At 39.1% G+C, this 16035-nt stretch overlaps 1 protein-coding gene across 1 annotated transcript; it reads left to right on the top strand.

Annotated features, from left to right (window-relative positions):
• The first annotated feature begins 22 nt into the window (after nucleotides 1-22).
• Nucleotides 23-15615, top strand: SS18L1 (synovial sarcoma translocation gene on chromosome 18-like 1). Its single transcript, XM_009708581.1, has 11 exons — nucleotides 23-135; nucleotides 3792-3868; nucleotides 4687-4771; nucleotides 5603-5747; nucleotides 9418-9615; nucleotides 10619-10783; nucleotides 11683-11784; nucleotides 12188-12280; nucleotides 13600-13719; nucleotides 15258-15385; nucleotides 15589-15615. Exons 1-11 carry the CDS (start codon nucleotides 67-69, stop codon nucleotides 15613-15615), a joined length of 1209 nt encoding a protein of 402 aa, XP_009706883.1. The 5' UTR covers nucleotides 23-66.
• Nucleotides 15616-16035: the final 420 nt, after the last annotated feature.

Raw genomic sequence — 16035 nt, 5'->3', positions numbered from 1 at the left:
CCAGATAATAACAATATTATTAGAGCCGGGAACCGATATATTATAGACCCATAAAAAAACCCCACCATGTCGGTTGCCTTTGCTTCTGCTCGCCCAAGAGGCAAAGGGGAGGTCACCCAGCAAACTATCCAGAAGGTAAAAAAGCATGCTTTTATACAGACAATTTTAGACATTTATTCCGTCCACGCTCCTGTAGCTGAGGAAGGAGGCTTATTTCTAGGGCGATGAGGAAAACTAGTGAATTTGCGAGGGCTGCGGAGATGGACAGCTGGAGAGAGAGGTGGGGGACGGAGGAGGAGGAGGAGGAGGTGGAACAAAGCAAAGGTGTTCAGATCACGGCAAAGAGAGAGCGAGAGGAGGACTTGGGGAATAAAATTCGGATGGCACGTTATCTCCGCTGCTCGCAAAGGGGAAAAAACCTGCCAATAATACATTGGGAAAGGGCAATAAAATTTGCAAATATGTGATTAATTTATGATGGTGTGTCAGCTTCTGTCCCCCCCCCCCAATCCAACCTAAAAAATGAATGAAAATAAAATACTGAATTTGCGAGGGTTTTCTTTTGTATTTGGATGCAGAATTTTAATCTCTCAGAAGACAGAGGGAGCACCGATCACTGGTATTTTATATACTATTATTATTTGTGATGTGTTTATTGATGTTCAATGACAAACAAAGGTTTTGAAAGATTTTCTCTGGAGAGATCTCTGGAGGCCAGAGCCGAGGGTTCCTAGTTGGGAAGTTATTGTTTCCTATTCCGCAGGATTGACGGCAGGGACCGTACACACATGCCCGACACCCCTTCCTCCTGCAGAAGGTCACGGTCAGTAGTGAAGAGGCTGGAGATGTCAATAAAGAACATGCATGTTTTCACTTTGAGCGCTAGTTGTCGTTTGTATTTCTACCGTATTTTTGGCGCATTCCCCACCACATAGGTATTTTGTTTCTGCGGAGTTGTGCAGCGTGGTGGAAGTGAGGTGTGTATGTTCTGTGTGGTCTGTTCGTAAATAGTGACCAATGAAGAAGTGCCATTGCTAATACAGCAATTAACCCATCATCCATGGGTTCTGCAGCCAAACCGTTACCTGGTGCTGATTTACGACTTCTAGGGAAAAAAACCTCAGTGGAAGACTGTGATGGAACAGAGATTAAGGCAGAACAAACTGCCACAAGAGAGACTCAAGAGATGACCTGAATCTCAGCAGACTATTTGGAAACTAATCCCGTTTTGTGTAGCTCTCGCAGCACATGTGGTATTGTGAACCAGTTAATTTTAAATACTAAAATATTTCAGACTCGGTGGATAAGTTTTTCTCTAACCCTCAGACTGGCTGGGGTTAGGACAGAATTTCGTAATTCAGATAGTTTGTACTTAAACCCATGACTGTATCCACAGACAAAGGGCAGCCGAAGTATCTTCAGTTTGATTGTCAAGCACTTTCCTTTTTGCATATTCATAAACTTTATGGAAGCTTCAAAATGTTATTTCTTTACAAATAACGTGTAAAAAACGTTTCCCATCTCAGGTACATTTGCTGGCATGTTACTTCAGGACTGTTCATCAACGTTGGGCTATTAGCAGTAATTTTCTTTTTGACGAGCGGTGATGCTGAGGGGACTTGCAGACAGTAACCGGATGGGCTTTACAGTTGAGTAGAGAAATGGGGCAGGGAGAGAAGGAGCAGATGCTGGGCTGGGAACTCAAAAAATCCTCATTAAAGTGAGCTTTTTAGAGCACATACCAATTTAATCAAAAAAGAAGATTATTCTTATTTGCATTTGTAATATATAAGCAGCTTATTTTCATTTATTAACTCAATTTTGATAGTCTTTCAAAGCTGTTACTATCCCAGTACCAACTACTGCTAAAATAGATTTCACAGGGAGGAAGTTAAGAGCTTTTGGCAATAGGGCAGTGATGGTGGTGCTTTAAAGTAGTTCATCAAATAGCATTTGCAGGACAGTAAACTTCAATTTCTTCTGTGTAACGGAGACCAGAACTCGGTTCTTTTTTCCTAGTAAGTTAGAAAAAGAGCTATTCCTGATTCCTTTTTCAGTAAATAAGCAAAATGTTCTTCAGCTAATTGTAGAAGCATAGCCCTTTTCTGATGAAGATATCTGTGATATTGCTTGGACTCTTGCTGTTGAATACATATCTTAACTGAATGTGAAAATGTCAGTGATATCTGTTGTGGTAACTGAAAAGGACGGGTTTGTATTCTTTGCTAATTCTATATACAGAATTTCCACTGACACAGGTGAAAATTCTGTACGACAATAAGTACAGGGCATGGAACAAAGAGCTGCAAATCAGGCCAGGAGTATTTTCTCTTAAAATTATATGCTGCACCCGGGTTGCCATGTGAGCATTGGCACGCATGCGGGAGGAACATGGATTCTTGACTGACACAGTTCTGACGTTCCCTGTCAGCATTCGAAAGAGCAGCCTGCCGACCTGCCATGGCAGGCCACGGCAACGCCTCTGTTCCTCAGACCCTGGCTGGTTTGAGCTGCAGGGGATCACTGCAAGGTCCAGCAGCCACAGCCCGTCATGGACAAGGGTGTCCAGCAAAGTTAAGACCAACTTGCAAATTAGAAGCAAGAAGCAGGACAAGCCAAGTTCCCTAAGGGAGTGACTAGCTGGATTGTAAGTGCATCAAAAAGACTCTCCTGCTCATTTTCCTATAATCTAGCCCTTTGCATCTGAATGGGTCAAGAATTTGTTCTGATCAGAACACATACCTACACGGATTAATTCACATTTAACTCATATGAAAACATGTTATTTTTTTCTCGAGAGTTCTTCTATCCTGATGACGCAGTGGTTCAAAGGCCCAGTCTTGCAAGCACTTAATAGCAGCGCTACCTACAAACTGTATTATGTAGTGAGTTTTTGCCAGAGGCAAATCCAAATTTGTAAATACTGTTTGTTATTTTTCCGTTCATTAACCTGCAGAAAGCTTGCCGCATTCACAAGAAAGCTGGGGGAAAGAGACAAACTATTGTATTTGAAATTTTAAAACAAATCAGAGGGTATTTTAAGCTTTTGATTGTATAATAAGTTCATTAAATAAAGATCAGTAGTCATTTTGTCCAGGAGCTCTCATCTTCTTGGAACAAGTCAGTGACTAGAATTTATTGAATGAAGCTAAGCTAGCAGTCACTGATACACATAAATTAACTGATACATAATTACCCTCTGTTTTCATTTGAAGTCCTCCCTGTATTAGAACTGAACTATACCAAAGGACATATTGGGATGTAACTCTCTGAAATGTGATTTTAGTAGATCCGGTAATGCAAATTTTATACTTCATCAAGTTCAGTAGTCTGCACATGCCAGTCCTGTGCAGGAAAACTAGTAGGTTTAAATTGTTTGAAAGTTTGTTTCTTATTTGAAAGTAGGCATGTTAGTAAAATCTGAAGTTTTGAAAAGGGTTGGTGATATTTTAGAATGAGGCACAGGCATTTCATAGTGAAAGTGTTTTCCTTCTTCAGCATAAAAATCTATCTGCCATTTAAGGAGCAAAACAGGTAAGTCCATTAGTTCTTCTGTGTTGCGTATTTCAGCTAACTCCTTTAAAGGTAACTGTTCATAAATGAATCATTTGAAAAGCTCAGTCTTGTGGCTCAATAAAGTCAGGTGTAGGTACTTGGTAACATCCCAAGACAACAAAACTGCACAAAACGCCATCCACTGCCAAGAAGGGTGAAGGCTGAGTATCACAAAAACACAAGACTTTAATATGATTCTCGTAGTAACATGTTTTGACCATATTTCTTTTATGCAGATGCTAGATGAAAATCACCACCTAATACAATGTATTATGGATTATCAGAGCAAGGGGAAAACTGCAGAATGTACTCAGTGAGTATTATGAGTTTGGGAGTATGTTAGAAATTTTTGGTGGACTTTTTCTCAAGAACAGTACTATGAACAGTTTTATTCACTGATCACTGAGAAAATAGTTGGGGCTCTTCCCACTTCCCAGCCATTTTCCCCTTATCAGAAGAAAACTCATGCTAAAAAAGCATTTTCTCTTGCCTTCTTGGAACTCTCCCTGTTTCCAGAAGTTTGACTTTTCACTTTGCTCAGGAGCACAGCTGTTAGTTTGCCTTTGGGTGCCCTCCTGTTCTTTATTATGAGCTTTTCCAGTTCATCAAGAACTGTGAAGAAGCATAAATGGTTCTGCTGGTGCTTACTTGAGTAAACACTCCAGTTAGAGCACTCTTGGAAAAAATCTTGTTCTTCTCAGCTTGCTGGCAGGGTGAACAGGTTTTAGTTTTTGGAGTTCTGGAATTTCATTACTACTAGGACCCTTGTTAAACAGAGGAAGAAAAAGTGGCTAATTGTTAGTGCAGCTGACCGAGTATCAGTACTCAAAGACTGAGGTCCCAGCTTCACAGTCCTCTCAAAGTGCCTTCAAAGCAGAGTGTATTTTACCTCTCCCTTCCCCCAAGTTTACCCGTTTGTAAAAGAGGTGTTGAACACACTGATCCTTGATGAAAAGCATGACAGCACAGATACAGGTCATTACTATTGCTATATTATTATGACAGATGAAAAGTGAGCTAATGTAATTTAACCAATCATTTGTAAATAGCAAAAAAAAAAAAAAAGTTTAAGGCTTGGAATTTTCTGTGTTGTGAACCCTTTCCAAATAAGCTTTACTCCTTATTCTGTAGATACCAACAAATCTTGCACAGAAACCTGGTCTACTTGGCAACAATAGCAGATTCCAACCAGAATATGCAGTCCTTGCTTCCTGCTGTAAGTACCAGTGCTACCATCAGATACATTTACTATGCCAGAGGGAAATGTTCTTGCATTCTGTTACTGATCACTTAATAAACCGTTTTTTAGTATTTTTCCAGCTAAAAGTTTTGAAGTGGTCAAGTAGGCCACCAAACAAATCAAAAGTTACTTTTACTGTGTTTAAAACACCTTCTTTGGGACAGTTGTGTTAACGTCTGTCTCCAGAGCTCAAGTTCTATATACTATAAATGGTGCAGTGGTACAGATCTGAACAGCCTCCATTTGTTCCAGATTCATTATTCTTTACCTATTTTTACTGTATTCTTTACTCAGGAAAAAAAATGCCACTATTTTATGTCAAAAATCTGATTCAGCATTTGGGCATCGGTTTGTCTTTAAACATTGTGTTATTCTTGCTAAATGGATTGATTTTGGAGGTATCGCACATAACACAAAATACAGCATAGCTTTATGCTTGACAAAGGTCAATTTACCAACAGACTTCTGTATCTTCTTTGCTAATGCATATCCCCTCAGCAGTTATGTTCTGACCAGCACAAAATTACATTCATGTACATACGGAAGAATGGGCACAGAAGCCAGACTCTATTATAAGCACAGTTCTAAGATCTTCACTGTGCTGCCTGCCGGCTTCTCTATCATGCTGGATGTCATTCATACATAGTAGTCAAACAAAGAAAGGTTTACGCAAGCAAGCCCAAAAAGTGAAGGAAGCGCATATTTAGTTGAGGCAGTTTTTAGTCATGGTCAGGCTAATTTGGGGGTTATTATTTTTCTAATTAAAAACCTAACCAAAAATTTGCTTCTCCTCCTTGTTATTTGCAGCCACCAACGCAAAACATAAACTTGGGCCCAGGAGGAATGACTCAGAGTGCATCAAACCAATCTCTCCATTCACAGAGCAATCTCAGTGATGCAATTGGGACGGGCCTTCCTCCTTCCTCCCTCATGCAGAGTCAGATTAGCAATGGTGAGCTTCAGTCCCCTTTGTGCTGCTTTGCTGTTGCTTAGCAACAAAATTATTAATGCAGAATATACTTACAGAGCTGTAAAAGACCTCTCCTAACTCACCTTTCAGGCATACGGGGATTTCAGGCACATGCTGAAATCATCACAAAATGGCTACAGTTGGTAATGATGTTGGCTTCTGCAAGTACTCCAGTCTGCTTAGTATTTCTATAGGGGAAATTAAAAACATTTTTTTAAAAATGCGTAATGAAAATCACCAAGTAAAGATGCATCCAAGTTTTTAATAAGAAAAATTATATATTGTGGTATTTTTCTCTTGAAAGTCGTGGGGTTGGCCAGGGTAAAACAGAATTGCTTGCATGACTAACCACGCAACCAAGCCTCTAGATTGCAAAGACCTTCCAGGATACATGCCTTTTTAAAAATAATTTGGTGTTGCATCAGTCTTTGTCCTCTACAGAAGCTTGCAGAGATTGTACTACATAGCCAAAGAGTTTGCACAGACATTTCATAGGAGTAAGATAATATACTTTGTCTATTTGTTTTAGTTCATGCAACTAGAAGAAACTAATTGAAAGACAAAAAATAATTTTTTTTGCTCTGTGCATTTTATAGTATGAGTAATCTGTTTATTTATTTCGTAGTTCATAGTTATTTAGTCAGTTCTTGTTTCTGTGGGTCTTTCCCAGAGTGACAGAGAGAGAAAACGGTTTTTACAAATAGAAATATCTGATTGTAAAATCACAGACCTTGGCAGGGGGACTCAAGAGCAGATGCAAGCCGTAAGATTACTTCTGACTTCTTAAAAATCCATTTGTGGTCAAGCTGATAGTACCTTTTAAACTAATGGAAGAGGTAACTTTAAACAGTTAACAGCTTGTAAAGTGAACTTATTAAATTTATCTGGGCCTTCTTTTTGAAAGATTTATTATCTAGTATAAGTATTATAAGTCAGTCATAACATTGTTTTGTGTTACTAAGAATCTACATTTTCAGTGTTATTGTTGCTGGGTTTTCTTATTTGCCCCCCACCCTCCAGTTCTTTATAGTAATTTAGTGCTGACTGAAAGAACCAGACTGGCAGTCCTGAAGACTTGAGTCATCTGCAGAACAGAAGCAGCCAGGGCAGTTTACCTCATGTTGCCCCAACCCAGTAGTAAAACCCAGCCTGAGTTGTAGGGGTCTCAGGGTAGTTCACTCTCTGCTCAGTCACTGTGACTCTTGTCACCTGGGTAGTGCTAGGTATTTCATCAAGAAAATATCAGTCCACTGGAAACCAGACTGAGGACATAGCTGCACTTCAAAAGGAAGGTGTGACTGAAAATGCAGTAGCTTGCCTCTTCCGAGTAGCCTAGGTAGCAGCAGCAGTGATGGCGTGTGCTCTGCTGCTCGTGCCTGCTGTGAGAATAGGGCCCTCACACCCTTGGGCTTGGGGACGCTCCCCTTGCTTGCCAGTCTCTACTGCTACCGTCTCTGGGCCAGCTAGAATCAAGTTAGCACAAGAGTGCCGTATGACACAGCATTCTTGACGTGTTTTTAGACTTTGAGACTGAGAAATTATTTCACGTTCATCAACAATTGTTGGACAGCATTTTTTGGAAATTAGGAATAAATGTGCAGAAACAATTCAAATATATGGGCTCTAGTACTTGTCAAAATGTCTCATCTAATGGCAATAGAGATGAAAGTCTGTAATGAACAGGTACAGCATTGTAAGAGAGGGAAGAAAAGGGAAGAAGCCATAGAAGCTACTACATTTTATTCTTTATTGTCCTCAGTCAGGATTTCATAGGAATCACCTCTGCAGGACAGTAGCTAGGTAATTCCCTACATACATGGTAACTCTGCCTAGTGGTAGCGAGGTCAATTCTAGTAATTCTGTTGATGGGGACAAGCTTAAAACCAACCCACTGAGATTTCAAGTAATCCACCATCCACAAGTCAGTGATTCTTCATGCCACAGCCCTGCAGGCAAACCCATTAGATTCAATAAACCAACCACTGAAACTCAGCTGCTTCCAGACAGAATCAGGCCCAAATGAGAATTTTAACTGTACAGGAATCCTGAATGAGGCCTTTCAAAGAAATACTCAACTGCCTTAGATTCATGAAAGTATGAAAGAAGTTCAGTGCTTTGTATTTATCCTGTTGTTTTAGTGTTTTTATTTAAACACTTTCGGTCATGCTTTCATATTTTCCCTTACAATCACAAATTAGCCAAACCTTTTTTTTTTTTTTTTTTGTTTTAAAGAAGCCAAGATTCTCTAAGTTTTCCCATGCAAATAGGGCAAGGTTTACCAGCACTTGCTTCACTACATCTCTCACTCGAAGCAACTACTAGCTCCATCCAAACACCGTGTGGCCTTGTGTTGCACAAGCAGAAGTATCAGCTTTGCAAGACATACAAAAACTGGAGCAAAACACAGGGCTAGATCTCTGTAGTGGTATATTGACCTGGGTCCACTGGTTTCTGTAGAGCTGGCTCTCTCTATCTCTTGTTGAAAATGCTGCTTGCATCTCTCCATCAAAGGAAAATGTAATAATCTACAGCAAAATTTCTCATTTTGATGTTTATAAAAACCATTAAGAGTAATTAATGAGGTTTGTACTAAGATAATTAGACACATTTTTCAGAGGCTGTAGATACACTTAATAACTGTGAATTAAAATACCGTTATCTAAACATTACAACATAATTCTGTCTCTTCTAGGGATTCTGCATGTCTTCCATTCTACCTAAATTAATTTAGATTGACAGCAATACAGCTGAATTTAGATAGACAACAATACACACTGTCATAATTTAGATAGTAACAGTACATAATGAAAACAACTTTCCAAAACTTATTCATAAAAGTATTTACAGCAACAAGCAACAAAAAATAACCAGATCGTCTCCAACTTTAGTTACCCAACAGCAACTGAATTTTAAAAAATAAGCATACTGCCAGGTAAGCAGGATGATCCAAACCTAGGATATAATTGGAGCAGTCTGATGACTGCTGATGTTGGAAAGGGAGTACCGTAACAACAGGGATGATGATGGTGACTTGGAAAATTTATCTTCCGAAAGTCTGAGGTACCTCCAGTCAAACTTCAGGAAAGGGAGAGACAAGCTTGTCCTCTGAGGAGGGGGTCCCTTGGTACTTCCTAGGCCCCATCTAAGAAGGTTAGTTGGTTATAGAGGAACCAAATGGATGCAGCAATGTGCAAAGTGTTTCTCAGCCACTGCTGTGCCTTCCCATTCTCACCATCTGTGTGAAGGGGGAAAAGGAGTCAACAGCAGGACAGGAGGAAGGAAAGGACAAATTTCAGAAGGCTGGGATGCTTCCAGAGTCCATGTATTTTCTGAAGTATCTGAAATGACTGGCATTTGTTAATTCTGCTGCCTGCGAGGAACTGGTTGTAGGGCATTGCTGCTGGTTTTGTTTTTCCTGTCTGCAATTCTGTACAGCCTGGACTTGGCTGCTAGGAAAAGGAGAATCACTCTAACTGTGCAGTAGGCAGTTTCAATTTGTCTGTAGATAACAGGGAATTTTAATAATGAGGATTTTTTTGTTTTGTTTTGCCTTATCATAAGGTATTTCAGAAAGGCCGTGAGGGCTTTAATGCTCACTGTACGTTGCCAATAATAGCACAGATTTTCTTGTTGCTCTCTTTAATTTTTCTAGGTCCTAATCACGTGTCTATGCAGCAGTCAGGCCAGAACACTATGCCCACGACCTCTCTGAGTATGACTGTCAGCAGTCATGGAACTGGGCCTGGTTATAGCCATACAGTGCCTGCATCTCAGAATGTGCCAATGCAAGGCCAGGGGTCAATAGGCAATTATGTCTCTCGAACAAACATCAACATGCAGTCTAATCCAGGTAAACTCCCTCTTCCTCCTTCTGGGCCAACTTGACTTTTCAGTGACCTCAGAGGTTTACCACACATGAATTTGTTCTGTAAATATTTTCTGTAGACAGGAACAAACATACAAGAGGAAAAGACAGCTTTAAGACATCTCTGAATTTCAAGGTGTCAGGCACCAGTGTAAAAGTCAGAACAGTTTCAGACTTGTTTTAACTTAATGCCAACTTGCTATGGTTAGCAATGAGTTGGGGAAAAGAGGGTTAGCTAGAAGTGCAACAGCACTATCTGATAGCCCCTGGCAGCAAATCCCACAACTGTGGGAGAGATCTGAGAAGCATGTTTATCCTAGCTGAAAGAGCCTGCCAAAGCGTATTACACATTTACTGTTTGTACATTACTACCCCATTTTTGTTATTTTATTGATACTTCGCACTGCTTGCAGGGCGTAGAGAGACGAGCAGACAACTCAGAATTAACCTCTTAATTTGTAAAAATGTTTGCTACTCAGTATTGAATGCAATGTCTAATGCTCAAGAATTCTTTCCAACAGTATGAAATTTAGGGATCAAATAAATCCTAGAATGTCAGTTTATTTAAACTGTATAATCATCAGGTATATAGTAAGATGGAAGTAGAAAAAAGAGTTGATTAGAAAAGAAATGCAGCAATGAATTAGTCAGGAGGTAGAGAGGAACAAGCATCAGTTCTTCTTTCTTTCTTTAATCCTACTGTAATAATGATTACATTCTTTTAAATAAACTAATAATAATCAAGGCTAGATGTATTTTTAAATATCTGACTGAAGCAAATGGCAAGAACTGACCACGTAGTAACATCCTTTCTGGATTACAGTGCAGAAGAGTTAAATACATGCAGTAGGAAAACATCTCCCCCTGTGGAAAGTTCACAGAATTATCAGGATGCATGTTAGTTGAAGGTTTTAACTTGCTTCCAAAGAGACTAGGGAGAGAACTGTCACATCCTTTTAGAAAACAGTATTTTCCGTGTACATTGTAGTCTCCATGATGCACCAGCAAGCAGCAACGTCACATTACAACTCTGCGCAAGGAGGGAGCCAGCATTACCAGGGGCAGTCCTCCATTGCCATGATGAGTCAGAGCAACCAAGGCAACAGCATGATGGGTCAGCGACCAATGGGCCCTTACAGGGCTTCACAGCAAGGTAAAATCTATTATTATGGCTATAATTTTTATTAGATTGATGATATTCAGTCCGTCCTGTGGGGTAGGTAAGTCAACAAAATTTGCAAGTCACATTTATGAACAGGGAATCCTGTCTGGGAACACAGGAAATCTCAAATGGTGGAAGTATCATGACAATCAGATAAACTTTAATTTATTTTCAAGATTTATCTATTTAATTATTTCAGGTGTTTAGAAAAATAATTCTGTCTAAAAGGGGTCATGTATCTCTAAAGAAAAGATGAACAATCTGATATACAGCTCACTCAAGCCACTGAGAATCTTTTCAATTCTTTCAAATGGTATTAGATCAGCCGTAACATGGCACAGTTAACAAGGAACACACTTCTGCAAAGAGGATATAGTTTGCCGGCAATTAGTATGAAAAATTAGGCCAATGAAAGAGAAACACCAGAGGATGACTACTATGCTCTAAGACCTCACTGGAAAAAGTTCTAAGAGGTAATAAAGCTGCTAGACTGATTCTAACATAAACTGAATTTTGCTGAGAAACAAATTAATACATTAATAAAGATATATTTAATTCTGACTGTGTTCTTGAGCATGGAGTACATTCCTGTGCTTTCTCAGATTAGTAGACGAAATGTAGCCGTTACTTTCGGTATTGCCACAGAAGTGAGTGGTTCTAGAACATGTTACTGACTGTTGTGTAATTTCAATTTCAGCCAGCTTTTTCTGAGAATACAAATTTACTTCCTTTTTCCAGTGAGCAAAACATCTTTGAAACTGCTCTCAACATACATAGCTTCTTTACTTATCCAGATGTAAACACTGATTTCTTAAAAAAAAAAAAGTAAGAAAAAACATCCCTTAGGAGTCCATGAGCTCAGTTTGCTCTCTCTTGTCTTTGCCTTGCAGGTTCCTCACAGCAGTACATGGGTCAGGAAGAATACTACAGTGAACAGTACAGTCATGGACAAGGCTCATCAGAACCTATGAATCAGCAATACTATCCAGATGGTAATTCCTCTGAGCTGTAGTCCCTGTAATACTGATAAAGTGTAGACCACCATTACTGCCACATCCAAGGACATGGCAAACTCATTACGATTCATTTCCAATGTAAATGCTAGAAAATTCTGATCCCAGGACATGGGAGCCTAGTACAGAAACATATGCATCAGTGCACCCTGCTATCCAAACTGCTTCAAAAAGAGCACGAAGCCCAGTTTGGATTAGTAAATGCAAGAGATTTATCCATAGGCGTGAGTTTCCTTGCAATGTATTTGACCTCCTACCTAAGGGGTCTGTATTTCCTCTTAGCCTCATCTCTGAGCATAAGCAGCTTCATAATATATCATTCAACAATACATCTAGAGTTACTTTAACAATGTATCTGATAAACCTTTGCAATTCCTTGTAGGACATGGTGATTACGCCTATCAGCAGTCATCCTATACTGAGCAGAGCTATGACAGGTCGTTTGACGACTCTACACAACACTATTATGAAGGAGGTAGGAAAATACTGGCAATCTTTGTAAACCAAAGCCTTAATCCCCTAAAATACTAATGAATTGCTTTATGAAAATGTAAAATATGACTTGTGATTTCTGCATCACTAACTGCTACTTAGCTATTTACTAAGGAGTGTCCAGGAAATAGAATTTAGCTATGTGTAGCATTTTTTATACCACGACTATATCAGACTGTATACAGTATCATGTCAGTAAGTGTATTGTGAGGCAGTCATGCTGTGCAGCCTTGTGGGATCACTAACAACTTGGGCATGGCCACATACTCATTTGAAAAATGATCCTCAGTTGTAGCTGAGCCAGGTGGAATTATAGCTATGGATATTGAACTTTTTTTTCAGTAAGAGAAGAGACTTCCAGGATATCAGTATCCTCCACTCTTACAAAACTGTTTAACAAATGTTTTCTGTAATGCAAATAAAAATGGCTGTATTAAAGTAAAAGGTTATGCTGACAAAGGTAAACTAACATGCTGCAGTTAGAAACAGAGTTCAGAGCTGGAAAAAACTGGCAGCCATAAATGGAAATTTCTCTAAAGTAAGAAAACCTACTGGTTAATTCCAGGACCAACTTTTTTTAATCTTACTTAATTCACCTTACAAATTGTGAAAAACAATGGGTTAAATGAAACTAATCTTTGAAAATCATCAATACTATGAGTTTACAATTCTACCACTAAAAAACTCTCAACAGTAGTAGGTCAGTAAATTCAGTAATTCTGTTATCTGAACTCTAAATTAACTGCAAAATACTAACTTAATTATGATACAGCAAGGTGGCATTTAGGAAAAGCAATGTTGTCTGTATAGTCTCTGTTCATTTTGTTGTTTCAGGATACTGCAAATGGAATTTCCGTCATAGGTATTTCAAAAAATACCCGTAACAATTAGATAAGTGGTCTTTCTGGGGTATATGAATAAACATGATTATCTAGAAGAAAATACAGTGGCAGGGCTTCTTGAGAAACAGGCTATTTACCCTGGCACCCTTATCTTTGTGACTGTGTTTTTCTTTTGAAACACTTCTGGGGTAAAAAAAGTGCTTTGGGGAACAAAGCTTGTTTCTTTGTTTGTTCAGTGATGTGTATAAATAAACAACTCTCTCCTGTTCAAAAGAACTAAAAATCACTGAAGAAATAAACATTCTGATTGGCAAAATGCAATTATCTGTTTCTGGAAAGAGTACTTGTCTATAAGTTCCAGACTAGGGCTCCTTACACCTTTGTTTTCCTTATGATTTGCACGTACAGTGAAATACCTGCCTCATCTATAACCAAACTATTTCAATGTTTCCCTCTTTAGGAAATTCTCAGTACAGCCAGCAGCAGGCAGGATACCAACAGGGAGCTGCACAACAGCAAACGTATTCCCAGCAGCAATACCCAAATCAACAAAGTTACCCAGGACAACAGCAAGGATATGGTAAGAAAAGTGTCACTGACTGGTCAAGTGTTTGCAATATTTCATCTTGACACCTCCAGTCCTAAGCTAAAATATGCTGTAAACTATTTCCTTCATTAACCTTAGACATCCATATACCAAAACAAGCCAGAGAGCACAGCATGTAGAGAGATCCTGAGCAGTAACATACGTTAGTACAGCACTGCATTCCATATTGTTATATTAGCATCCTGAATCCTCCTCTCCTTTGAAAGAAAGTTAGAAAGTTAGAAAATACACTTTTGCCTCATGTTGACTTCTGGTAAGCGTTGGCAGGAGGTCACTGCCTAGATTCTCAGGCCTCCTACACATCTAATAGTTCTGCAACTGACACGAAAAAAATAACAACAGTCCAGAAAATTACTACTCCCTCACTTAGATTTCTTGAAACATCATAGGGGGTTTATTCCTTGGTGAGGGACTGAGGCGAAAGGAAAAAAGTGGAAGTGCTTTGAACACGCAGCTAACACTGGCACAGGGCTTTTGAACCCTTCAGGTCACCAGGGGCAGAGTTCCCCAGCATCATCAAAAGAATCCGAGTTTGATGTCTGTCTTTGAGTTTTCTGACCAATTGGAGGCATCTTGTATGTATACTCAGTCTTTGGGAGAAAGAAACCATTTCAGATTATTTACTACAAAAACAGGGTCCAGAGAGATTGGAATAATCTAAATCCTAGCTTCAAGGCAAGGGATTTTTGGTACATCTCCCAAATGTGATGGTACTTGACCTTGAAATGGCAATGTTAACCAAACTTGATAAATTGATGTTGATATAAACAGCAAACCCATTTTAGAAATGTAACATCTCATGAAACAGATCCTACCTGCCTAAAAAGTTAATTAAATTATTAACACGTGACTCTGCAGTACTCATAGATAGTTTGGACTACTCAAACCAGACATATTCTGTGAAATTAAACCCAAGATTCAGTTTATGATGTTAAAATCTTGCCTCCTCTTTTTAAACATTCTCCTTCATAAAAATCAACCAATAATGCTAAAAGTGCACATAGCAGTCTATACACAGAATATACAGTCCCAAATAAAAGGAAATCAATATCCCCATGCAGTTGTGTGTCTAATTTACATGTTTTTATCATCTCTATATGCAAGAGATTTCTTAGGTTCTGCCTGGTTAGCAGTGCTTATGGTGACACGGCCAGATTACATAGGAAGTTAAATGTGAAATCGTTACAAAATAAAGGCCAGATAGCTTGCATATTAGTAATAATTGAGCTGTGCCAATACAGATTTCAGACAGGCAGATCACTTAATGGCATATCACATTTTCTGAGCGAAGTTTAAAACCCAAAGCTTACACTGCTGCAACTAGATCATTATTAGTATAATATAGTATTAACACTTTCTAGTGTAAAACTAGACGGGAGGTCTACACAAAATTTACTCACGGGTCATAGTCGCAGAGCTTCCTTTGTTACCATCATATTTTACATTATGTTAACCATAAGAATTCCCCCTAGCAAATCAAGCCTTAGTAATAGATTTCACTGTCATCTCAGGTCCTGCACAAGGAGCCTCTTCACAGTATTCCAGCTACCAACAGGGACAGGGGCAGCAATATGGAAGTTACAGAGCTTCGCAGACAGGCCCGTCCGCTCAGCAACAGAGGCCTTACGGCTATGAGCAGGTAAATTGTCTAAATCTTTGCTATGAAAAAGCAGATTTAGCTGTTAGCTCTGCATATAAATCTATCTGATAATTTGGTGCAGGCATACTGGTGATACTTCAGTGGGTCTTTCAAAATTCATGGACCAAAAGAAATTGTCTAACTCACTGTTTGTAAACCTCTGATATATTATTCTCCAACATTTTTATTTCTCTTTTTTATAGGGACAATATGGAAATTACCAGCAATAAAAGAATATGATGTTGTGTCAGATTCATTTCAATAGTATCTCCATCTTTTGAACTGGATGTACAGGCAGTTTTGATTAATTGTAATATGTTGGTTACCCCTTAGCACAAAGCAGCGTCTCTATGTGAACAGTGTTCATTTCATGCTGGATATGAAGCAGTGCACTACTGGTAACAAGACAATGCTTTAATGGTTTGATATTTGGTGCTGTGTATAGTACTGTATGTTGATACAATGCAGAAGTTTTTCATTTATCCCCCTCCTTGCCCCATTCTTGATGTTTCTAAATAGCTTTAGGATCATTTGATCACAGTTGTGCCCCGTTCTGGAAAACAGCCAGGTTATTCTGCAGTCTGGCTCAATACAAAGCCATTCAGTCATATCTCAGTCCAGGGAAGTATCCTGTGGTAGGTTATTGATCT

The sequence above is a fragment of the Cariama cristata genome, unplaced genomic scaffold, assembly GCF_000690535.1.
Source record: "Cariama cristata isolate BGI_N322 unplaced genomic scaffold, ASM69053v1 scaffold37759, whole genome shotgun sequence".
NCBI classification, from domain to species: Eukaryota; Metazoa; Chordata; class Aves; order Cariamiformes; family Cariamidae; genus Cariama; species Cariama cristata.
This window is presented reverse-complemented; position numbering and strand designations above follow the sequence as displayed.